The following is a 26,096-nucleotide window of genomic DNA, read 5'->3' as shown; positions in this document are numbered from 1 at the left end:
TCTAACAGACATGGCAGATTAAATAGCCATCAAAAAGCATTCGAATTACACAGATCACACTTTCTTGGAGGAAACATTTCCAATGAGCCTGCCACCACCACTGCTGATGGTGAGGGCATCCACCTCTTAGAAAACCATTGAAGCCATTCTCTTGTCATCTTTCTTTGGTTCATGGGAAGGACACAGGGCTGGAAGAGGTTGCTGAGGCAATGTGGAGTGAGCTCAGCTTGGCTGTGATGCTCTGGACCCCATCCCAGCGCTGCCTTCACAAGACACCACCACTACCATCAGTCATGAAGGGGAAAGTCCTGACGGGTCCCCAGGGTGCCACCAGCCTGACATTCACCCTCACTTGGAACAGAGTGGAGATTTGAGCCAGAAATATTTACATTAGGCCCTAATTGGCAAAAATAAACGCTGACTGTGCTGAGCAGTCTGAAGGAGCATGCATGCTCTTTCCTGCTACCCCTCTCTTTAGGGGATAATTAATTCATTTCATCATTTCTATTTGAATTTTTATTCTGGGAACTTCCTCTATTTTTTTGGGGTTTTTTTTAAATGACAAAAGAAAATGTCTCTATAATGCTAAACCTAAAGTACTGCCTTCAAAATGGTCCAAAACTAATGAGTTAACAGTGATTGTAATGCCCTTTGAAACATTTCTTTTGGCTACTGGAGTATGCATCCCTCAGATTTATTTTATTTCATCCTCAAGGACCTTGGTGAAATACAGTACATTGGAGGAAAAATAAGATCAAGATGTGCAGCCATTCAGGCTGTAATTAAATTTAATAGGCAGTTTATCCAGTTCATAGAAAGATGGCATAGCAGAGAGCTACACAAAGCAGAGCCTAAAGCAGGAAATCATTTTACAATAGGGTATCCATCTGGAAAAAAAGACGTTGCATGAAACCAGCAAGTGTGAACAAAATCTTCATCAGTATCATATGAGGTTACTTTATCATGCTGCAGTGCCAGCAATGGGAAGTTTGACGTGTCTTCTATTAGGAGTAATGCACGACCGTCGTAACTAATGTAAATCTAACTCTCTATTATGCAAACTGAAGAGAAGGGGCAGTTAATAAAATACAAAATAACCAGGTGTTTTATTATGCCAGGTGCCAGATCCCTCAGCACAGGAGCTAATGTGGTTCACACATTACCTTTGAGATGCTACAAATGGAAAGAGTTTTAACATTCTATCTGTTAATGAATGTCAAGACAAGTGTCACAGGAAAAAAAGATGGATTTTTAGCAGCATCTCTCAGTATTGAAAAGCCAAAACTGGCTCAATATCTATGCATAGGTTGAACAATACAACAGAGGGTTAAAAAAAATGCACAACAGATACAAAACCTGATTAAATTTGCCTGGAGATCTCCTCTATCCATGCTGTGAAAAAGATGCAGACGCTATGACTTTTCCTGAATATTTTACTGAAGCGGGTTTTTGGGTGTCTTTTTCCAGGAGCAGTCTCACATGTTTTTCAGGCCTATGCACCAGTGCACATATGGTGGAACAATACTGTAATACACCCTAGTGGCATCTTTATCAGTGGAAAAGCCCAACCTTGCTATGAAATCCAATTAAACAGCCATTTTTGCCACATAAATTGATCCCGTTTTTTCCATCATTTTTGTTTTTTCATTGCAGGCTGCTCTGTCTCCACATTAACAATATGGGATGAGGTACTCATAGAAACATACACAGCAGCAGAATCCCTACTGTCTTTAAAATCCACTTTACAAAGGAAACAAGGCTCACAGGGGCACTCTGCCCTAATCAGGAACACTCGTGATGCCTCTTTAGTGAAAGCAGCAATGCACTCCAGCTCCAGTGAGTTCACTGAGGATAACAGCACATGTCCCTGCTCAGTCCCAGTATCAGGAGATACACACTTTTTTTTATATATATGTGTATATATATATATATATATATGTATATATGTATATATGTATATTCCTCTTCAATGGCACTGAACAATAGCTGTGTAACTTCTAAGACCAGCACTTACAAAGAACAAAATGCCATCAAGATGTGGAACCTCTTCACTTCCAGCTAGCCAAGAGCAACACAGGAGAATCTGCAGCAAGGGTCAGCAGAGCCAAAATTGTTTTCTGTTTTATCCTCCCTTTATCAGAAGGCTGGATGTAACACAGCTGTAGACTTACAAATAATACCACTCTCAAGGGACAAGCAGTATAGTTACACTCAATTATACTATAAAGTATGACATCTCCAGAGAAATTACTCAGGCACTCTCTCTTACCTGGATGACAGTAATAAAACAGATCTGTTTATGATGGACTTTTGGAATCCATTACATTTAAAAAGCTTGCTGATTCTCATCATTGCTAGAACTGTACTTGTCATTGTCCACCAAATGCAACTGTTAAGTCAAATGACCCAGGGAATTTAATACAAGGGCTATTCTCCCATTATTTTAAGCTGACTTCTATTAGCTATACAAAGTATGGGGCCACTTTTTCTTTCTAAAGAGCAGATGGATATAAAAAAAGAATTTAAAATGCTTCTCCAAAACTGTTTTTAACAGCTAAAACCACACAATGGTGGGGGGAAAAAAATCAACATGTAACCCTTCCCTCTGGGAAAATGCAGGCTGCAGTGCTCAAGAGTGAGAGGAGCCAGATACACAATCCAAATGCCTGAACAGGTTTTTATTTTTGCCATATCTCTGTAAGGTCTTTTTTATTTTACAGTCCTATAATTTTTTGCACTTTTAAGCAACAAACAAAATCTTTTTTTAAAACAGACTGAATGATCGTGTAACCAAAGGCACTCGGGGGCTGCTCTTGCAGAGCACTTTCTTCCATCCACCTTCCTTGTCAGTGCACAAATGCAAGGCTCACAAAATTCAATGGAAGCCACATTGGTTAGAAACACTCACTTCTCACCTCTCACTTAGAGAATTAAATTAAAAACTCTAAGGTTATAAAAGCAAACTGTGTGCTCTGTAGTGTGAGCACGCCATGCCTCATGACTGACAGCACACAGAACCAGGCATAAAAGCAGGACCAGGGGCAATCTTCCACATGTACTGGATTGTTATTATCAAAAAAAGCAGAGTGGCGTAGGCTTTTAGCCTATGGACTTGCCTTGGACTCAGCACTTAGAAAAAGGGCTCAGTGGTCCTTGTTTTTCGAGTTCTGGTCTCTGCTTCAAGTGTCTCAGGTTGTTGTCAGAGCCCTGCTGTTTGATCAGCAGCTGGTGGTGGTGTCCAGGCACCGGAGCTGTGCTCTTGAGACCAGCACACACAGCTTCCACATCCCAGATCCCCTTGGATCCTCAGTGCTGAAGAAAGGATTATCTCCTGCCCCATGGCTGGTGGGAGGCTGGAGGGGAAGATGACCCTTACTCCAGCCCCAGCACTACTCTGTCCTTCCCACATGAGCTCTTAACACTGAAGTCCTGCATAAAATGCCAAAGTGGCTGCCAGACCTTACCTAGATGAGAGATTTAAACACTCTGCACTTCACACACAGACAATGAAAATGCAGCAAGAAGACAGTATTTAGCATCACTGCTATTTGTTCTGATGTAGTGTTTGAAGGAAGCTGCATCGCTCTCTAAGATTCAAGATAAGCCAAAAATAACTCTTTCAGTATAATTTTGTTATTGCAACTTGTACCATGACAAAGCAGGAGGGGGTGAGACCTGTGCAGCAGTTCCCTGCTTTGGACTTCCAACAGAGCAAAGCTAAAAACAAGAAATCTGCCCCAGACTGTCTCATCAGGCTTGAGATATGTATGACCAATATCCAGCCTCAGAAAGAGTGCAGTCGTAGCATGGCTACTCGTGTTCCATAGACAGACCAGATTCATCTGCTCATTACTGAGATCCAGGTGCTCTCAACAAGGGCTCTGAAATTCCAACAGGGGCAAAAACTCCCCATGGGGTTCAGACAGAACCTGAGGATGAAGGCATCAGCAGTGGGTGTGCTATGCAACAAGGCCCTCTCCAATTTCATCCACTCGTATCATTTCAAGAGCTAAAAGATTTATGATACTTCAGCATCCAGTACCTAATGCAAGTGTAGAGGTGCCAAGGTTTATCTTTCAACCCTTGAGGATCCTTGGCAATTACCAGGATGCAGTACAGTGCCATCCCACCAGCTGCAGTGCACTCTGCTAACTCCCAGGTAAGGTGGAAATACATACTAATGTGTTCCTGCTGGAAGGACCAGAGAAACATGGGGAGAACAGGCTCCTTCCCCAGTACTAACCAGTTTACATGGGGCTCAGATTTAAATGTGAAAAGTGCTTGTGAAAATACTGCCAGCAACATGAAAAACGTGCCTTTTTCCAAAATCACACCATATGTGCTTGCTTTTCTTGCACTTAAATGCCAACTCTTACACTCAGACCTCAGTTTTGAGCCTTGCACTCTGTTTTGTAAATAGATTAAAAAGCACCCTGATTGCTAAAACAGTGAATATTGATGACACACATGGATTTGCCAACATCACTCTGAGAAATTTAATGTTCGTTTCAATAGCAGAAAATTTACTCAAACCAGAGAGCAATCCAATGAGAGCAGTATTGCAGCAGGCCTCTGAGGATTGGTCCCAGATCTTCAGCTGGGGCTGGAGGGCAAGAACCATGGAGGCAGCTGTCTCCTTGCCCCAGCCATGTCACTCCTAAACTCCTGCACTCAGCAATGAGAGCACATGCTTGACTACCTCAGGGTGTTTTGCACGTCCCTCTGAAACAGTCAATGCTGCTTCAACCAACAGCAAGCCCAGACCCAGTAGTCATTTTTTTACTGATAAGGTTCTAAACATTACCTAACAGTTGTTTTTTATCATCTCTTTTATTATTGGATTTGCAAACTTGACATTGAATTTTCTTTAATCAACTAATATCACTGACATTCCCTGTATTTAGCAACATCTATATGTATAGATGAAAAATTATTTCCCTGACTCATCTCAGGAGAAATTCCCACAATACTGAGCTTCTTGATGGGGCAGGGGGGGCAGCTGATTCTTCATTTCTAAAAGCAGCAGAAGTTTTTGCTGTTATGGGATGTTTTGGTAGACTGGGAAAGGATGTATAATTTTTGGGGCTGTCATGTGCAGAGCCAGGAGTTGAACTCAGTGATCCTTGTGGGTCCCTTCCAACTCAGGATATTCTATGATTCTAGGAATAAACTGCAAATGAGCATTTTGGAAACTGTTTTACTTAAACATTTCATATTTTCCTTGACCTTGGTAGCTTTGGGACTATCACCAGTAATCCAGCAGCATTTAAGAACTCCCTACACCTGCAAAGTTGTAATCTGCTGATGCACGAGCAGAGATCACATCTTTGGAAGCCAAGAAATTTCTAATGAATGATGGAATGTAACTGACTCATGGTCTCAGAGCTGGTCGTTTGGCTGGATTAATCCTCCGGGAGTCTCTTGTGATACCGCTAAGTAGCGCTCACATCTAAGTGCAATTTCTCTCCCCAGCAGGCAGCCTTTGCACACACACCTCTGGTTTTTTCCTGGCTTAGGAGGTGCAAAGAGTGAATCTACTGCTCCATCTATTTAACATGTCCAGAGCCTCCAAACTCACATCATTCAGGCATATCCAGAACGCTTTGTGCCTCAAACCATACTCACCGTAGTGTATTTTCCCAGCTGGCAGAGTGAGGGGAAGGTTTCCTGGTGAGCTTTTCGGATCTTCTCAGTGAGATCATCTAACTCTGCTGTCATTTCATAGTTTTCTGTGGACTCCTGCTTTGAAGGTTCCTTCTTCTTTTTGTTCCTGTCATTTCTGACAGCTGTAAGAAAAGCAGAGATAGAGATCACATGGGGTTTTTCAGATCAACCTACGTTGCTTTTGCTGCTCTATTTCAAATAACTGCAAAATGCTGCTATTTAAAACACACATTATTTTAGGTGAATATAAAAATGTTATATGCACAGAGGTCATTAATTCCATCTTGCTCATTTAAAAATAATTTAAGAACTAAATGTAGTGAGCAGTGATTAAATCAAACTTCCACAGGGGTTTGTTGTGGGTGTGTCATCACAATCCCACATTATCTGCCTTCCAGGAAAGTCTACTGAAACCTCATAGGCACAGTGTCTTAGTAACTTTGTGAGGTGGGATTTTTTCACTGTAGAACTACAGTTGTGCATGGTGGATGGCAAAGCCCTCTGCAGCAAAGCAGTCACTATTTTATTGGATGTGAGCAACATTAAAAAAAGACAGAAACTGTCTTTCTTCTTAAGTACCTCAGCATGGAAGATAACAAAGCCCCACACTAATACAAACTCCACCAAACAGAAGTTATTTAAAAGGAAAGTTAAATGTGAAAACAGTAAACAAAAGAAGATGAAACACGTTAAACTCAAGTTCTGAAGATCAAAGGAGAAGCACAAACACTTGAAAGAGAAAAAAATGGCAGTGAAGCTATCTAAAGTTGCTTGCCATCTGCTTCTGCACTCAGATCATCCTTCTACCTTCCCCCGGCCGTGGGGGATTACTGGAAATATGCATTGTGCTCACTCGTGCTGTAATTGATTTCCCACATATTTGTGTTTTGTAATAAAATATGACAGCTGCTCCATCACCATGCTGGTCTTTGTTCTTTTAATGAAAATAGCTTAATTTTACAAAACGTGCCCAGGAGATAAGTCCATGTCCGCAGTACTGCCAGTAATTGTGAATTTTACCAAGAGTCTTGCTGTTAGCTAAAGCTAACGTCTTAAGTGTAACCAGATGCATAAGGCTTTACAACAAAGCCAAGCAAAATCAATCCCTCTCCCCAAAGACTCCATGTCAATATTAAACACCCTGAAGACTAAATCTTACTGGATAAATAAAACCAATCTTAACATTGTTAGTATTCAAAACCTCACGATATTTAAAACAAGGCCCTAAACTCGGAGGGTGCAGCTGGTGGGTTTGGCACATGTGAGCATGGCTGGGGATTTTGAATGGCCAAAGACCTTCTGATTCTTATTTGTACTGTCCTGCCCCAGAAAGTGCATCTATCTGTGCCAGAGGGAGGGAAGTACAAAGCCACCTCCATGCCAGTCTTTTTCCCTGTGGGTTTCCCAGGCCCATCTCCACATCTTCTGTGGTCGATTCCTACATGCCAGTGAGCCACAATAATCATAAAAAGCAGAAAAAATAGTGGGCTGGGAAAGCATCAGATTCAGAGGCATCTACAGAAATAACATATTGCTTGTAATAGAAAACAAGGAGTAGAGATATGGAGAGTATTTGTTTCTCCTTCACAAGGCCATTAGGCACAGAGTCCATGCAATGTATGGCTCTGGTCTTCTTACTAAAGGTCTGAATTTGAAACTGAACCCAGTAATTCACATTTTAAGAATGAACCTGACTTAACTGTGTGGCAGACCTCTCTGAAGTCAGTCATGTGCTTGGCTGGATCAGGGCTGGGATGCTGAGCACCCCACTGGATTAAAACCTAACTTGAACACCATCAGTTTTGGTGTTTGGTTGGAGAGCACAGACCCAAAGCAGACCTGCATGAGTGGACCAAACAGGTTATTCCTTGCAAAGGTACAATGCTGCCAGCATAGTCAGGTTTAGGGGGATGGACTGGTTCCTCCCCACTTCCTTTTGCAAGTTTTCCCCTCAAGCAAATGCTCTGATTTGTTTGCTGGACCCCAGAGCAGAGCACAAGCACCATGTTTTGCACTGAAAAAACAACCAAGACCCAGAGCTATGTCTCAAGTGCAGCAAACTGCCACTGCACTTCAGAAACAAATCCTAATCACTGCTGTACTTGGGAGATAAAAGAGTTCCTTAGAAAACTCTGTAAACTCCTACACAGCCACAAAGAGCAATAAACCTTTGTCACAAAGCCCCACTTACTTATAGCTCTACAAGCTGACTGACACATTTGCCAAGCAGGCGGCCTCAACAACTACTTCCCCAAGAGTTTTGAACTCCTCCTGCAAGATGAACATTATACAGGCCGGGCTTCAAAGCAGGTGCCAAGGGCTCCCAGAGATCAGGAGATAACCCTGCCATGCTCCTTTGCTATCCCAGCACTGCTCCTTCCACAGTGTATCCGAAGTTCCTTTCCCTCCAAAGGCCACCGGAGGGACAGCTGCTGATCAGTCCTCATCACCAAATTGGCCCAGCTCTGTCCTCTTTCTCTTTCAGTGCATATCAGAAGGTAGAAAGGGGAGAAGTAATGCAGCCCGAAAACTAGGAATATTTTTGTTCCTCATTAACTTTCTTATATGATTCTGATAGCTTTTAAAATAATGAAAATCCAGATTAATATATATCTTCTTACTTTATTCATTAAGACTGCATCAGACCTGTCAGTGTTTCCATATTCCCTGTAAGATAATGGATTAAAGTGCTGATGTATAACACCCAGGCTCCAAAAATATAAAGCATTTCAATAACACCGAACTATTGGGCAGATTTAACTACAGTTATAAATCAACATACACACACACACACAAAAAAAAAAAAAAAAAAAAAAAAAAAAAAGGACAGAATGACCTTAAGACAAGACTATGTTTAAAAGAGTTAAATAAAAACATATAAACACACACACACACATTTACGCAGTAAATTTAAAAACCATCACTGCTCTGGGAACAGGAACTGTCACACCGCATGTGGGAAGAGTTTTGGATTACAGCTTGTGCTTATATATTACATAAATCACACCTTTTGGTATCTTGATCTTTACATGCATATGATCACATCAATCCCTGATGCAATTCCACTGCCTTTTAATGATGATACGCCAGTGATGAATCTGTGTCACAGTTAATGCTGCCGTAGAAAACTCAGGTTATGAATTTCATTACTTGCACACTAAATTCTGACTTGATGGCTGCATTAATTAGGAGCTCCCAACAGGGGACAGTATGGAAGCTCTCTTGCCCTATGAGAACTCTTGGAAGTTAAAGAAAAAAAATAAGGTGGTAGTGGGGGGAAGGAGAATGAAAAAAGGTGTATCTTGATACATGAGGAAGCCAGGTCTTGGCGCGTTTCAGAAGGCTGAGTGACACACGCCCACACCTGTGCACGTCTGCTTCAATCCATTTTCTTGTGACAGCTTCCCTGTCCCCTTGACATACACGCCAGGACTTGCACTTCCACACCCAGAAACCTCCAGGCAGCCACAGCAGTGTTTGCAAGCTGGCAAAGGTACTTCATTGCCTTAAGAACAAGCCCCTACCTTCAGATGTTCAGCCTCCTCCCGCTCAGTCTGTTCTCCTCACCCCAGGACTGCCACTGCTTTTTCCTTAGCCTCAGATACACTTTCCCTTTTCTGCTCAAAGTGATGGACAGGGCACAAAAATTGCATGAGGGTGAGATGCATTCTTCAAGGAAAGCAGGGCCTGCTGTAGATGGAACTAAGTACAGAGAAGACACAAACAGCTTCTCTTGGAGAACCCCAGTGCTCTCATTTAGTAACCTTGCAGCAATTCTCCTGCCTGAGTGGAGTCATTTCAAGCATGTCCTAATGCAGGGAATCGTCCAGTCTTAAACACAAACCCCTCAGGTCCACCAAACTTAGACACTGTTTGGCTAAGGACAAGCTGGGATCCAGCCCATGAGATTTAGACAGTTACTAGACAATCAGGTAAAATCACTGAATAGTGAATATTTGTACATCCATTTGTCAAAGGTGGACAAACATGTCCAAGAGAGAAGAACTTGCCATTCACAATGCATTTTTTCCTACTACTTGCACAACCTGCGCTTCCCCAGATGTCCAGAAGATTCACAGACAGCTCCTTTCATGCATTAAAATGATTAATCAGCTATAAATTCATGATTTGAAATGCTATCACTGCAGTTTTGCCTCTTGGAGATCCCCATGACCTTTGAAGAGCTCTGTGTACTAGTTAGCTGGTTTTGTTCCTGTAGCAACAACTACTAGTGCTTCCAGTCAGTTCACATTCCTGTAAAACCACACTTCTCTTGTCCCCAAATATTTTGGAAGTTACTTGCTAAGCTAACAAACCTCAAAAGCACCATAAAGCACACAGAGCAAGTCAGTAATTGCACAGTGCTGGGCACCAGGTCGGTCTGCAAAAAGACGCCTTTTGTTTGTAAAACCCAATGAGAAGAGAAGTGAGAGGTGAACTGAGGTAGGAACGCTGCAGAGCTGCCAGTTCTCCTTTCTGGGCAGAGGCTCACTGTCCTGCCTGTCCTCCTGCTCCTTGGGAAGCCACCTCTCCCTGTCTGAACACCTGGGCTCCCATCACCAGGCCGATGATGCCACACGTGGCCGTGGGGCCAATCCCCAGCACTGCAGCTGGGAAATCCAGCAGCACCAAGCTGTGTGCTAGGGTGGAAACCCACAAACCTTGCACAGCTCCTCCACAGCTCTTGCTTCTGCAGCTCCAGAGGCAGCTGCTAAAAAAATTCTAATTCTGGCACAAGTTAGCAGCTGTGGCCAAGTTCAGTCAAATAAACAAAACGCTTACCCACTACCAATGCCAAGCGTGCACCATCAGGTTAAAGTCCCAACATAAACCACACATTACTCTTCAACAAACTGTGTTAAATGGTATGGAATGGCAGTCCATAAGGGTGTCTTTCCCAACAGTCACCTTGGAAAATTTCAAATCAGGGGAGCCTTAGCAACCCTGCTGCTGCTGCTGCTGAACTGGGCGGTCTGACCCCATTGTCCAAAGCAACGCCCAGCTGCACATCCTAGGCAAATTCCAGGCCTGAGAACTGGTGGAATAAAGCACAAAGATGAGGGAACTCAAGGAGTTTGCGTTTCCTATCACCAAGACACGTAAAGGAACAAAACAATAACCTCAAAAGCATCAAAATCACACTCGACAAACTGACAAGCCATCAATTCAGGATGGTGTGACTCCTGTTCACATTAACGGCAGTGCAATTGCAAGCCAAACATGCAGAATGCCAGGTAGTTATAAATAGATCGGTTTCCTAGGTCGTGATTTCCAGATGAAATAATGTTTTCTTTTAGGCAAAACAGCTCAGTCTTAAAAAAAGCCAGGAAACTATTTTGAAACAAACTTCCATGCCAAAAGTTGGCTTTGACATATGGAGAATGATTGGAGACAAAGCCCATTTCAAGCACAAAACTCTCATTTCTAATGGACAAAGCAAATAGCAAGTACACAGTTGTGTAAGGGGCTTACAAAACCAAAACACATCAAAACCTGCATATTTTGTAGCTGATTCTGAGAAATCAACCATGTCAGCTGTTGGATAACAATCGCCAGAAGAAAACATCTCAAATTAAGTGAGATAGCATCTCTCTGCAGACAACATATCAAAATTAACAGGGAGCACAGAGAAACAATCATGGAAGACATTTCATAAGCACCTGGCACGCTATCATTTTTCCCCAGGCACAGAGCAAGCACATCCATTACAGATTTCGAGCCCGCCCAGGGTTTCCTATTGAGAAATAACATTCAGCTATGGCAAACCCGCCCCAGCCAACGCGCCAGGAACCTCAGTTCAACCACAGGGGAACACACCACACATCCAGAAGACATCGTCCTGTCTCCTGCCTTCACGTACACTGGCCCTTCCAGCCACTCCTGGTATTTTTTTATCTTTTTTTTTTTTTTTTTTTTTGAGGAAGGTAAATTTGAACTCTGCCTTGCAGCTTTGTATTATTCATTACATAATTGCTATGTTTTATTAGAAATATGATCTATTATAACCTTGAATATGGTAACTTAAATGACATTGTAAATTAGATTATTCTGATTATTAGAGAAGTGAGAAAGGTACTAAACATTTGTAAGGCTGATAATCAATCAGTGTATCCATGTGAGTGCAATAAAAATCAATCAGGAGCTAGTGCGTTTAAATCTAATTTTTTAAGCATGACATTTTCTTCTGAGTTTCTTTTTTAAATGTCACCCTCTTCTACAACAGTGATTGATTCTATCCCCAGGGATAGTTAACTCCAACTGTTTTATTCATTGCACTGAGCTCTAGTATCCAGTCTTTTCTAAATATCAGTTTAATGACAACGATAATATTTTTATCAAAATGTGAAATTCAGAAATAGGCATTCCAAACAGCAAGAAGCATGGCAGTACATTTAAACTGCTACAAATACCAGGGACCTTTTAACTAGCAAGCAGTGTACTTTACTTAACACAGAAAATGGTGGAATTTTGTGTCCCTCCCATTTTCTTTTTCCTCCCATAAAAGAGAAGGCCAAGGATTTGCTTGTTTAAAACATAATTCATTTAGAAATGTTTCAGTAGTGAACAATGAATCACTGGCTATAGGGAGCCTGTGAGTAATTACCTATGCCTTCAAAATAACCTTATTAGGCTATTGTAAGTATAGGGGAGACCTTTGATACCTATAGCCTTAGGGCCTCTATTTTTCCATTCATGCACAGGGGATTTATATGGTTATATCCTGACGAAAGCAACACATCTCCCATTTATGTGTGAGGATAACTGCGGGGTTAATATATCAGAGCTGAGTTATAAGAACAGGTTCCATTATATGAATGAATGATACAAATGGATGCTCTACAGCTTTATTTAACTGGCCTGAAACTTCACCTGTGGTTTCAAGGATTCTCATCAGTCTGAACAATTTTATTTTAGATGTGAAATTTGGCACCTGCTGTTGTCACATCCCTGAAATATTAGTAAGCGGAATGAGCAAAAGAAAAGGAGTTTCTAGTCCTTTAAAAAAACCCATAGCATCTGAAATCAGATGTAGGACCAAAACTGAAAAGCCAATGCAAAACAACAGGCTGAGAAAAATACCCCTTGAAATTAGCTGAAAGGTAGCTTTTGGTATTCTTTTGCTTATTTATTTAAAATTTTATATTATTGCACTATCTTTTAAAAAAAATTGTTAATTTTTTTTTTTTTTAATTTTAAGACATCCAGAGGCAAAATCAGCAGCTATCTTACTTGGGATACCTAGAATTTCCAATCCGAGACCCAAAATCACTCCTGAAGGAAACCAAATGCTTCTGCTGGCACATTTGTCTTGAACGTTGCAGAAGGAGAGGACAAAAAAAAAAAATCAAAGCAACTAAATAAACCTCAAAAAACCAACCAAACTCCTCCCACACCCCGAATCTCATAAGCTGTTTCCAAGTGTATGAATATACCAACTAATGCCTAGCTTTATATTTACTATAGTTTTTTGGGAGTGGTTCAAGGTCTGCAGAACATGCCAAACAGAGTACTAACTGCACAAAGAATAAAAATCAGGACTCCAGAAATACAAATGGAATACTCCCCAAACAGGTCCTAAGAACAAATGAGAAACGAAGAAGTTGCAAAAATAGAAAGACAGTAAACAAGTGGGAGAAAAAAAAAAACCCAGAAGAAAATGTGTTTTGCAACACATGGGTGTGGGCAGGTAGAGGATGAGGAGCAGCTGAGTCAGAGGCAGGACAGACAGGGCACAGCACCTCTACTAGGGCTTGAAATGAAAGCAGACTCCTTGGTCTCCCTTACCATCTTCCTACATATTACAATCAAAGTAGCTGGAGACATGGGATTATACATTAAATGATGAACTGTTTAAATAGCATTTGCCCTGTGATTTCCATTTTCAAAGTGCTTTAATATCATCAACTAATTGCCAGTGTGAAATAGGATAATCCACACACTCTAAGTAGCAGATGCTTAAACAGCTATTGAAAGTTGTTAGCATTAACAATTTCAGGCAGAATAAATCACTAATATTTCCTGTGAAGACCCACCAACATATCAGCCATGGAAATAGCCTAGCCATACTCATTGACTCAGACAAAATTTACTCACTGGTATGTTTCCATCTGTATTTCACAAAGGCATCACCTTGAGTTACTTAATATAGCCAGAAATTCCCATATGTGAGATGAAGTATCTCCACATGCAGGTCTTGCAATGTTCCTGTGCATTTTGTGCAGCTGTTAAATTAAACTACACTTGTCATTCCCTCCTCACTCCAGTCATGCCCCATCTCTCTCAGTATTCTGCATGAAATCAGTCACTTCCTTACTCTCAACATAAAACCTATGATTTTTATTAAGATCTACCATGCCGCTTGCAACAGGTTTGCAAGTAATTGCATCACCCATTGGGTATTGCCAGTCTTTCCCGTCCCTGCACAGTGCAGGAATGGGAAGGAGCTTTGGGAATCAATCACTCGCTCTGGGGTGGTTCCCTAAATTTACAGGGCTTTTGCAGGTAACCCACTGAGAAGTGCCAGCCTGTGGCAGAATCCCCATGAAACGAAAACCCTCAGGGAAGCAAAGCACTGTGCTTACTATCTACTGTTTTGGCTGCCAAGACCCCAGTGGATTTACTACTAACTTCTGTGGCAGTCTAGATAAAATTCTGCATGCAGATGGTTAAATCAAAATACTCTGGGGAAATGGAGGACAGCTTTTCTGGAATTGCAGTGTCTTAACACATCAGCTAAAAATACACAGGACCACAAACACAAAGTGATTATTCTTTCTCTTCCTTACAGCTGAAGTGACCGAATGTATACGCAGCAGTTGAAAACCTCTTCTAAATACTCAGCCTGAAAATAAATTTCTATTAGGCTATAGTGCATTTCTTTTACCACAGGCTGGGTGAAGAAAAAAATCCCTAAATTTCAAACTCTGAACTTTCAGTCAGAAATTACTGAGAGGCCATTAAATCTGTCTCATCTGATTTCAGCTGTTGAGGTGCCCTTTCAAGCTACCTTCTCAAAGCTACTGCCCTTTTGAGCTACAATCTTGAAGCCTGGTACACTAACTCTTTATGGATAACCGATTATGAGCAAAACTATCCTGAATCTGACCTTTCTCTCTAGGGTCATCAAAAGGTAAATCAGTCTACTTATCTACAGATATTACATTAATTTCTCTTAGGAGACAGTTATGGTAGTATGATGCCTCGCAACTGGGAGATGCTGGGGTTATTCAAAGTCCTCATTTCAATTTGCTGGGCATTATCCAGGACCACTGATGGCCAAGGAAGTGCATGGCTGTAAGCTAAGACCAGACACTGCACACTATCCCTGCCCACTGCCAGCCTGTAACACTTCATGCTTCAACCTGCCACAGCTATTTTATTTCTTATCCTGACATACACTGAGGAAAAGAACATGACTTACTTTTTACTTGACTAGCAAGCTACCTATCATCACAAATTGCAACCTCTTTCCTGACAATGCCATCAACGGACTCCTTCCACAAAATAACTTTCCATGATAAGCACATTTATTCAATGTAATGAATGAGTCCAAGCTACAGGACAAATTCTGGTCATGCATGATAAAACTGACTTTATGGGACAGCATACGGAAAGGCTACCAAAAGAAGGAGGTGAGCTGGAAGACCCCTTCCCTTTGCTTGCACACGAACACAAAGGACTCAGGGCAATGGCTCCCCAGAAGTAAGAAGAGAAGTTCAGGAGCAATACCAAGACAGTGTGTCACTGCATTTCTCCCTTTTATTATGGGCAGTTTCACGCAGTGAACACAGGCTGGTTTTCCCCAAACAAGGTTCACTCTCTACATTATTTACCAGAATTAAAAATAACAGTCCCAACTTATCCCCACTGCTGTTTTTGTCTTGCAGTGGTGCTACTTCACCAATCGCAGCAGAGTCCTATTAGTGTAAAACTACAGTAGCGTGGTGGGAGATCAGGTCTAATATCTGTATCCGCAGATGGATAACACCGCATTCATACCTAAGTTTCATTTCTTTGTTTTGCCCCCAAGGCTGAATTTCACATTTGTACCTCCTGGTGGCTTGTGCAATTGTGTAAAGGTGCATCTAGCGAGAGAGCTGCCAACTGACAACACGTCTGCAGAGGCTTTGCGTGCGCGGGTGCTTCGTCAGGCGCGGGGAACACATCGCCTCCCGCAACCGTAAATTGAGCTCATGGAGGCGCGGGAACAGTTGTTCCCGGCATGTTTGAAGAAAGGGAGCTGCAGTCTTGAATCACAGCGCTTGTCTGCCTTACAGCCTCGGCAGCTTGCAGCCCTGGCCTCCCACTAGGCCAGGGACAATAAAAGCAGAGAAATAGCTCAGAATCTATTTACCTATTCCTCCGAAGCAAATGTGGAAAACACACCATTACGAGCTTACACACATTCCTTCCTAAATGCAAAAACTTGTTCATACTCCTACTACTAAAACAAAATAAAATAGAATTGCAATTGGGAGGTTATTTCCATCTCTCAAGGTGCAAGGATTGGCACCCAAAGTGGAGGGCAGGGGGGAAAGACTGTGCACCCCACAACCACGCTCAGCCGCCCTACTCAAGCTTACCCTCCTGGCTAGCGGAAGCAGCAGGAGAAGAGAACAGTATCATTTAGCCAGGTGGACCAGAAGCCCTGCTAGATCAGCCAGAAAAAATTGTCTGTTTAAGCCTCACACTGATGCACAGTCCAACACAGCTGGTGGGCATAGATCTGCACTGGCCAGGGGGCTTGGACAGCAGGTGGGTTTGATTTTTTTAAAGAACAGTGTGTGTTGTTAAAGCTGTTTTGCCATAATACTTCAAAAAAAAGCTTCATCAAACAGGAAAGTAACATGCCCAAACAACATTGTTGCATCTCACTGCATTTTAGTATATTATTTACATCCTTTCCCTTCCCAAAAGCTGAGCAATTGGAATAAACAATCTGCAGATTTGTTGTTGGGGTGGGGCATTTTTTTTGAAGATTACATAGTCCTGTTTTCACCAACTGTAAACTAAGGAGAAAGCAAGGAGTGAAGTCAGGGGAGTTTTTTTTCTTTCCATTTCAGGATTTCAGGAAAGCCATGCCAAGCCAGCCAGCAGTCTCCAGGAAAGCCCTGCTGAAGCTGTCTCCTGCCACAGGTAAACAAGTTTATTCACTTTCAGCTTCAGCATCTCACTGCCCACCCCGAAGCGCTACACCCACCAGCTGAGGCACTTTAAAGGCCTTTGCCTCCCAGGCTTTTCTTTGGATCCCTTTCTGCCCATGCATGGCATAACAGCTCTGAGCTCCAGCCAGGCTTAACAGGCAGCAGCTGAAGCCCCAGCTCACTTCTGGGATCTCAGTTCCTGGGACAGCAGCAGGCTTTAGTGCGACTCTTCAAAACAAAAGGTACCTGGGAGACAAAGGCCCTTGTTTTTGCCTTTAATAAATACTGCTCCATCCATAATTCACATGCAAAAATACTGCTTCTCATCTATTAGTGCAGGCTCTCCAGACATCTGTACTCCTGCTTTATGTAGAGGCAAAAGCATCACAGCATTACAGGGTTGAATTCCCTTAGCACACCTGCAGCAACCTCAGCTGTTTCAGCATTCACATTATGACATGAATCACTCCACCAGCCTGCACCTAATTATCAGACTGTCTATTTTGATATATTCTATCTTTCATGTACAATGCCAAAGAAGTTCTTTAAAAATACATTCCAAATATTCTTTCATAAAAAGAAAAAAAGAAAAAGAAAAAAAAAAGGAAAAAAAGCTTTCTTGTCTGGGACTGAAGTTCTGAAATAGCAGGAGTAAGTGGACCAGATTATTTTTAAAAGAAGGCATGCTAGTAACTACAGAACTGGCTTAAAGAGCTTAATTCTGTCAGTCAGGGTCAAGCAGAATCAAATCCTGATTTCTCCATAAGATCTTTAAAATATCCCCAGAAAAGCCAGCACATAACCTTTTTACATTAAGTGCTTTCACAGCACACCAGACCAGCCTGATGTAGTGATCACACAAGAAACAAAGCAAACAGACACTTGTTTCCAGGAAATATAAAGACACTAAGAAAAGCAGTCCTTTTATTTTTGATTTGAAATCAAAGTGATTACTGAGGGCTCTGCAACTTCCAGGGCAAGATTCAGTGCACACAAGGGACTTCATTTTGAGAAGGCAAATAGGCAGCAGGTCAACACAGAGTTAACTCAATAGAATAATAATTTCTACTTGGATAAACTGACCTAGTTTTCCCAGACTTCTCCATGAAAACAAAGGATGCAACTTGGACATGAGATGACATCTGAAAGGGAAGCCAAGGGCTGGGCAAGGAGACTGAATTCGACACACAGCTGGTCCTTAACTAAATGAGAGTGGTGGTCCCCAGTTGTCACTAGAAGAGACTACCCAGCATGGATCATCTGGCATCACAGGTGGCTGCTAACCCCGTACTCTCTCATTGATGCTGATGGTGAATCTTTCACATCTATCACCAGTGTGGGATTGGGCCCTGAACTCATTGCACACAGGTTGGGTGCCTGTGTACAGCTAGGGTGGTCTTCTCCAAGACTGTGGCAAGTGCAAGATGAAAGATGCACTAACAGAAGGGCTTCTATGAGGTCCACAGGATATTGCTCTAGGGTAACAACCCCCATGGGAAGCATGGGCTAAAACCTCAAGATTTCCAAATGCAGAGGTTTATTCAGTTCCTAAAAAAGCTGATGAACATACACCTGCCCATCCAGCTGCAGAACTGCCCAGAGCACCAGGCTGCATGGTAGACACAGTACAGCCAAGTGCCCCAGGGCCTGGGATGTGCAACATGGAGGACAGGAACAGACAAGGCTCCTTCCCGGCCCCCCTTGTAACTCATCCTGAGATTCTGCAAATTTGAACACAACAGACAACTCTTCATTTTGGGATTCAACCCAATGTTATTTTCAGCAAATCTCTTTTGTGCTGGAACACCTCCAACCAGCTCAAGTTAAACAATTTGCCCAGAGAAAATGTTCAATGAAGGGGAAACATAAAAGTATGCACAGAAAGAGGCCCGAGTCCCCTCTTTTCTAATCCATCACACAGCATTAGGGATTAAATACTCATTAAAAATATATATAATAAACTGTTAAGACAGGGTATCTAGTGATTCCTCTTAATTGCCTCATTTTTCCCACACCCTGGTTTCTAGGAAATATTTGTAAATATTCCTCCTCCATTAGTGCAAGGCCCCTTTACCATAGGGTTATCTCCCTGCCTCACTCCCCCAGCCAAGAAAGACACCAAACATCATGGGTTTATATTGCATACCCTATGAGTGGCAGCTGATATGTCTGTGTAGTTTATGTATGTTATACCTTACAATGCCTAAGTTCTAGTAGGAATAATGTTCCTAATAAACATGTGAAATAGCTGTAGCTGACTCAGAAAACAACAGGAAAAGTTGCCAAGAAAAGGCTTTGACTCTCTTTTGAGGACAAACAGGATTTAAGCCTTCTTCAGAACTAAAGGAATAAAATATTTATGCTTATTCTCCTCTGGCCCTGTTTACTTTTCCCTGTGTTATGAGAGAGGTTTGAACACAATAGGGCTTCTTTTTCTTAGTAACAACTATCCTCTTACTTCTATTTATTGTGGTTTTTTTTATTTTCATTCCTTTTCCATTTAAAATTATTTTCTGGATGTTCTGATTTAATAGCAGTGTTCACCTGAAGAGGCATCCAAAGAAGGGGCAGGGGGGAAAGTATGCATTGAGCTTCTCTTCTAAATTACTGAAAGGGAAAATCAAACATCTTTCTTGTAAAAAAGTGCTGTCAACAGGCTCTTATGAACTAACAGTCACTTGTTCCAGGGCTCTGGATCACTTGGGTTTGATCCTGGAGCCACTTGATGGGATAACCAGATGGTGCAGCCCAGTACAATGTAGACTACAAGACCAAACACACACTGAGCTCTGGACCTCTTCACCAAACTTCACAAGACTCCTAATTGGAAACACGAAAGCTCCCTGACCAAAAGAAGCAGCCTGGTACTGTCAATTGAGCAATTCAAGCTCATCCAACAATAACAACTTTCCTGTATCAGAAAAAAAAAATCATTCATTCTTGAATGAAATTTTAGATGTGATGCTTTTTTGAGTGTGTTTTCCCAGTTGTGTCTCCACTAGAATCAAAACATACCATGTCACAACTCACCTAGAAGAAGTGCAATGGCAAGAAAGACACAGGAAAGATAGTCCTTGCGTGAAGCACAGCTATGGTGCAGTGAGGGATGCTGAACATGTGAGGTGCAGCAGTTCAGTGCGTAAGGACATTCACTTACTGCTGATTTGTCCTCCTGGGCTGATGCCTCCTCTACTGGTGTCTCCAGCTTACAAAATGACTAAGACCTGTGCAATACCAGGTCAGCCACTATCAGCCTTCTTGAGATAGAGAAGAAACTCTCATGTATTAGCCAACATCTCATACTTCATTTTTAGAACAATGAAAATTTGATCTCAATCTTTGCCACTGAAACATTCTCTAGAAGTACACAGTATATAAAATGACTGCACTTCATAAGAGTACATGTAACTTGTGGATTCTGTGAAATGTAAAACTCCCCATAAACTTCAGGACTTCTGGCAATTTTAATTTTTTCTGTCTCTTTTCCATTGTATTACTATTTCCATGATGCCCACTGTAAATCAGCTTGTTGGGAATTAAGAACAAGGAGAGATGGGAGGAAGCAAAGGATTTGCAGCAGCACCCATTGCACCAGGGCTGAGTGACAGCAGAAAACCTGTTAATGATGGAAACAGGAGGAGACAGAACAGGTGAAAAGTGTCCCTGGATCGACCAGAGTGTCAAGGAATGATGTCCTCTCCCGCTTCTTCAACTGTGCAGTGACATCTCCACCAAACCCACTTGCAAAGTGAATGGAGCTCAGCTCTCTGCCAGGGACCTGGCACCCCTCAGCCATATGACAAATTGTGCATGTACCCACTGCTGAAGGAGTGAGGTGGTCCACGACATTTCTAAACACTTTCCTTTATCACCCAGTATCATTCAATTTAGTATCTCTGCGATGTTTTAATCCATCCTCACTGCTAAGTTTTTCTGTTTAATTTAAGGCTTTTTTTCCCCCCAAGCTCTCAAGTTTTACTGTAAAGAGCTTCCCAGGTTCAAATACTTCCCAAGTTCTGCCTCCAAGAAAATACTTAGGTGGAGCATCAACCTCCTTAACATAGCAAAAAAAAAAAGTAAAAAATGCATCACGCTATCTGCCAGTAGTCCTTCTTCCCCCAAGTTTAAAGACAGCAAATGTTTAAAAATGTAATGAATTGAAAATGATAAAAATGTAATAGGCTTTGTTAGTCTGTTATTTTCAATGGTTTGTAAAGTCTTCCCTCAGAGGATTGGACTTAAATCATTCATTAACTTGAAGCTGATTGCTTTGTCCTGCAAAGGGGGAAGAATATGGATTTCTCAGATGTAACCCAATTTCCTAACAAAAACAACCTGATGAAATTCAGTTACCAAAACAATCTATCATACCCTAAACAGAAGTGTAAATAAATTAAATTACAAAGTGAGCTCCTACACCAAAGTCTAACTTTAAGGAGAGTTTTAAAATTAACATTTCACTTGCTTCGAAGTTTGAAGAAAAAGAAAGAAAGAAAGAAGGAAAAGTAGGTCAGCATGTTTCCCCAGCATGTCTTTCTGACTCCATTAAAACTGTCTGTCAGATGACTAACCATGCCTGTAATCCAACTAAAAGCATGTTTGCTTTCTGTTGCACTTTTTGCCAGGGGAAAGGAAGAATTCCACTTAGCTTTAACGCTGAAATTCAGGTAAATGTCTCCAAAGTCAGACAATTTCCTCACATTTACTTACCAAATTTGTTTATATCAACAACAAGCAACTGGTTATGGATGCATGGCACTGAGAAACGATCCCACAGCTCATTAAATGCCGATCAGCCACAGGCACCGCCTGTAGGGCTTTAAGCTACAACTTGTAGAAGTCAGGTTTCAGAGCTGTTGTCTGATTGACAGGCTTTTCATGAGACCTAGATTTAAACATTTAAGAGCTTTCAGAAACAGGCAAGCGTGCAAACAAGTACTGGAGTAAAATAAGATGGGGCAAAACCATTTCTGTTCATTTTGGGCTAGAGGACATTAAAAATTCTAACACCTTATGATCTTTCTTTTTCCTTTTATAGAATTGGCAGCTGAGTGTTATTTAAGTTTGGATAGAAAGGGTGCTATTTCTACTCCTTTTACACCATCTACTTTACAAAATCCTTTACGCTTTCCACATGAGCGCTGAAGAACTGGAAATTAACTGTTCCGATGTATTTTAAAACAAGCATGTGATACAAAGTCAAACTAAAAACAAATCGAGGCTATTTTTAGAGCACAGTCCTAGGGCCAGCATCGCAGCAGGAGGAGCTGCAACGTGTCAGCCGGCTTATCGCAGGCACGGCAGTGGAAAACTCCCTCTGCTCTAACAATTCATCCAGCAGATGAAAGCAAGCCGTGAGAGCCTGACAGCAGCAGAGGGAAATCCATGGCCTCCTCTACTTATGGAGAGATCTTCCTAAAGCATCTTTGAGCGCTTACTGGTTTCTGAGTGCCTGCTTTCCATCTTCCACACCGTCAGCACGGGAGCTGCTCTCCGCAGAGAGGCCCATGAAAGCTTTTCTTCTTGGTGTTTTGCAGAGGCACCTACCCTGTGCGAGACTGTCTCCAGTAAAGCGATCACTAGGAATACAAAAGTTTGTGGATATAAACCAGCAGGAAGATATACACACTCTCCCATTTGTTTCTTCTGAGGAGAAGGACCAAATACGCCTCTCCTTTGATAGAGAGTCCTTCAGGAACATTCGGGTTGCTGCAGTTCAGACTTCCCAGAACTCTTGGGAACAATTTACTGCATTTCTCATGAACCTTGGCTACTGTAGATAACATTTTCAGGTTGGCCTGACAACCAAATAACCCATGTTTAGCTTCAAGGCCCAGAACACTGGCAATTTGCTCGTTCCCAGACTGATATTTATCTCATTGACATTTCTCCATCCTTCGGATTCAACATCCCAAAATAAAAAAAAAAAAAAAAAATAGGGGGGGGGGCGGAAAGGGAGAAAAAAGATACCAGAGAATCCACAAGGGCCAAAAGAAAGTGCAAGCCACACGGCACAATGGCAATTAGAAAGAGAGATGCAAAGATGCCCCGCGTCCCCAAACAACAAAATGATCCGAATGAGGAATACGAGGCAGTGAACTGAGTGCATAAAGGAAGAATGGAAGCTCTGAAACAAAGCTTTTGAGGTCATGGGATTGGGGTCTCAGCAGTTATGTCCGCATGACAAAGCAAATGTGGCCTCAGCATCATTCTTAGGAGAGCAAGGACTGGGTAGGGACTGGCTACCTCCAGGTTTCCCATTTGCTCTTACAGAAGAGGCAAAGGCAACCTGCAATGGCAACACATATGCATAGAACCAGTGTCTTTACACATACAATTTGAAATAATGCTATAAACCAAAGCAGGGGATGAGAAACAACAGGAAAAGGCCAGACAGAGAACAAGATCTATGTTGAGAAGTGATTTTGTAAGAGATACTTGCCCAAAATGCCTTTTACTGGGAAACTGATGGAAAAGAAAGCATCTGATGATTCCTAAAACACCCCAAAAGTGTAAAACGAAAATTAAGACCTGTGTCAATGCCAACTGTTCTCAAGAAAAAGGCCCATCTCTAGAGAAGGATCTCTGCAGAAGGTGGCACATGGCAGGACTGCCACAGAAACCTGAGCTGCAAGCACTAACAGACACACTATGGGCTCCTTTAAAGTAAGGATGTCTTCAGCAAGGTCTGTGGACTTTGCTAGAGCACTGAACAGTAGCGAGCACTTCTCTGGAGTGTACTGCAGATCTAAGCAGAAATTAGACTGGGTGTGCATTATGCTTTTCCCAGGTTCTAGCTACCTTAAGTTCACCTGTAAGGAAAGAAAAGTTACTTGTACAAGGGCTCTGTGCCACTCAGCTGAATATCTTCCACAGGACAAGACTGAGAGCCTTTCAGAAAGTCCTTTCCTAAAGCACATCTCTATTAGAGCATGGTTGTGTACGGCAGTACCAATGATTAGTGTAATAACTTTAGAAGTGTCACAAATTTAATAAAACACCTTGTTACGCAAAAACGTAAGAAAGGCACACATTTACAGTCGTCAAGGACTAGGATTGATGGATGCAGACTAAGGCTGCAGAGAGCGCACAAGCCCTGGTAACTTCTGCCAGGATCTGTGTTGTCATAGAGACAGCAGAGAGTGTTGAAAAGTTCACAACGGTAGCTATACCTTAGTGAATAAGTCTTAATGTAACTTCCAGCTGAGGACATGTAATCAATCTCTGTATGAGCTTATTGAAGGAATTCCCTTTATGCTTACTCAGTCCCCAAGAGCCCAAAATGAGGGAAAATATTTGAAAATATATATTTTACTACTTTTGAAGACAATCCAAGCGCTTCTTTTGGACTGGGAGAGTAGGGATGGTAGTGGCAGGAAGATAATAATTTCTTTTGAAAAAGAAATTATGTAAAACATGAAAAACTTGATCTTCAATTTAAAAAAATCCCCAAACACTAGCACCAACCAAAACAAAAAGCACAGAAATAGTAATTCTAGAGCAGCCTAGCAAATTTGCCCACATGCAGCAGTTTCTTCCCCTTTCCCCAGACATTTTCACAGCAAAGGTGGTTGCATCCCTGGCATTTCACTGCTGCTTTTCTCCTGTTGGGTTCAATCACCTCATCCACTTTTACACTGCAAAACACAGGACTTCCCCTGTTCTCTCTTCCCTCTCCATGCCTTTCTCCTGGCATCTCCCTCTCCAGTGGCATCTGACCCCTGGTTTACCTTCCTCAGGGCAGCAGCACCCCGTGACCTTTCTCGGGTCCCTGCTTCGGGCTGTGTCCCACCACTTGGGAGGTATGGGACACTGCAGCCCACAACAAGCAGTGCGGAAGCAGTGCCAGGGGTTGTTTATTGGCCGAGCTCTTCAATTCTTAGCTTACACAATTATGGGGTTTCTATGCAAGGAAGGGGGAAAAAAAATTTGCAGCACGAGCATGCTGCAGTTTAAAGTTACAGCTATTTGCATAATGCCTGGAAGGCAAGGAATAGAAGAAAAAGAGAACATTAGGATGCTATTCTTACTTTTCCCTAACATTTTAGGATATAAAGATCAGACTAATTACCAGACAGTCTTGAGCTGAGCAGGGTTCACTAATCACACTCTGCTTGAGGAATTAGGAGAGAATTTACTTAGCCACATCATGAAAGGTGCCAATAAATTGTTCAGCTGGAGAGTTAACATAATAAAAAAAATCATTTTTTATGTTATTTTCTTTAGCAGTTTATTAATTGCTGACTGAAATACTTTTCTGAAACACAACGAGCTGCAAATGAATTCATGGGCTATTAATCTGCTGTACATGGCACTGGAGGGAAAGCTCATTAGGTGAGTTGATGCAATTACTGCTATTACATAACCATCTTCACAGAACATAGAGTAAATTATGGATAATAACATTCAATCTAAGTTGCTCCTTTAAACATTAAAGCTGGCAAGTGAAAGCTATGCAAAATCAGGGGTAAAGGCTAAAACACAGAAGAAGCAGACCCCAAAAGGAGAAAGGAAAAGCAGATCTGCTTCTTTGAAGACAAAAAAAATGATATGAAAAGCAAGAGATGTTTGTTTAACCACGGGAAACAATGCACAACAAGTAGAACCCAGTTCTCTACAAGAGAATTTTAATTGTATGTAGATCATTTTCAGCCACCCAGCTTAACAAAGTGTGCATTATCACTGGCAGAGCACAGGCTGACACTAGAGAACTGTGGTTTTTTTTGCAGGGAAGACCTTTCCCCACTAGCTTTGCTGTCATCTTAAAACAATTTCCCCATTAGTGATATTGAGAGTTTGGCATTAACTTTTAAAAGTTGCCAATTTTTCAGCCTGTTAAAAAAAAAAAAATTACAAGATTTCCTATCTGATTAGCAACTGAAAAAAATCTGCAAAACAATCCGTCCTTAAAAAACAAAATTAAAAATATGTGATCTCTATGGCTTGGGCATAGCTTCCCCACTAACTATATTCTCCAATTCTTAATTTAATTGGTATTTTCACAGTTTACATCTTTCTACTTTCAAAGCGCTTACAATACAAGGTCTCCCAGCCCCTATGAAAAGATGGATTTTTTCTCTCTCAAGACAGGAAAGACAGAATAATCAGCTTGTAGAGTTTAGAGAGAGGAATTAGTCCCAGAACAGAATTCAGGGGTTTGTGATTTCTACTCTGATATTTAGCTCCTGCCTCTCGAGAAAGCAAGTTAACAGGCAAGGCAACTACTCTGGAATTTTTGAAAAAGCCCCCAGCCACTCTGTGGTATTTAGGCATCCAGTTAAAAATCTA

At 41.8% G+C, this 26,096-nt stretch overlaps 1 protein-coding gene across 4 annotated transcripts in view; it reads right to left on the bottom strand.

Moving 5' to 3' along the window:
* Nucleotides 1–26,096, bottom strand: part of RARB (retinoic acid receptor beta) — a 206,695-nt gene that overhangs the window by 14,952 nt on the left and 165,647 nt on the right. For all 4 annotated transcript variants that reach the window (XM_059846447.1, XM_059846456.1, XM_059846464.1 and 1 more), the window contains one exon: nt 5,626–5,786. In XM_059846447.1, the coding sequence (XP_059702430.1) occupies nt 5,626–5,786 (161 nt within the window). The remainder of the gene's footprint in view (nt 1–5,625; nt 5,787–26,096) is intronic.

This window comes from Haemorhous mexicanus, chromosome 1 (genome assembly GCF_027477595.1).
Source record: "Haemorhous mexicanus isolate bHaeMex1 chromosome 1, bHaeMex1.pri, whole genome shotgun sequence".
Classification (NCBI taxonomy): domain Eukaryota; kingdom Metazoa; phylum Chordata; class Aves; order Passeriformes; family Fringillidae; genus Haemorhous; species Haemorhous mexicanus.
This window is presented reverse-complemented; position numbering and strand designations above follow the sequence as displayed.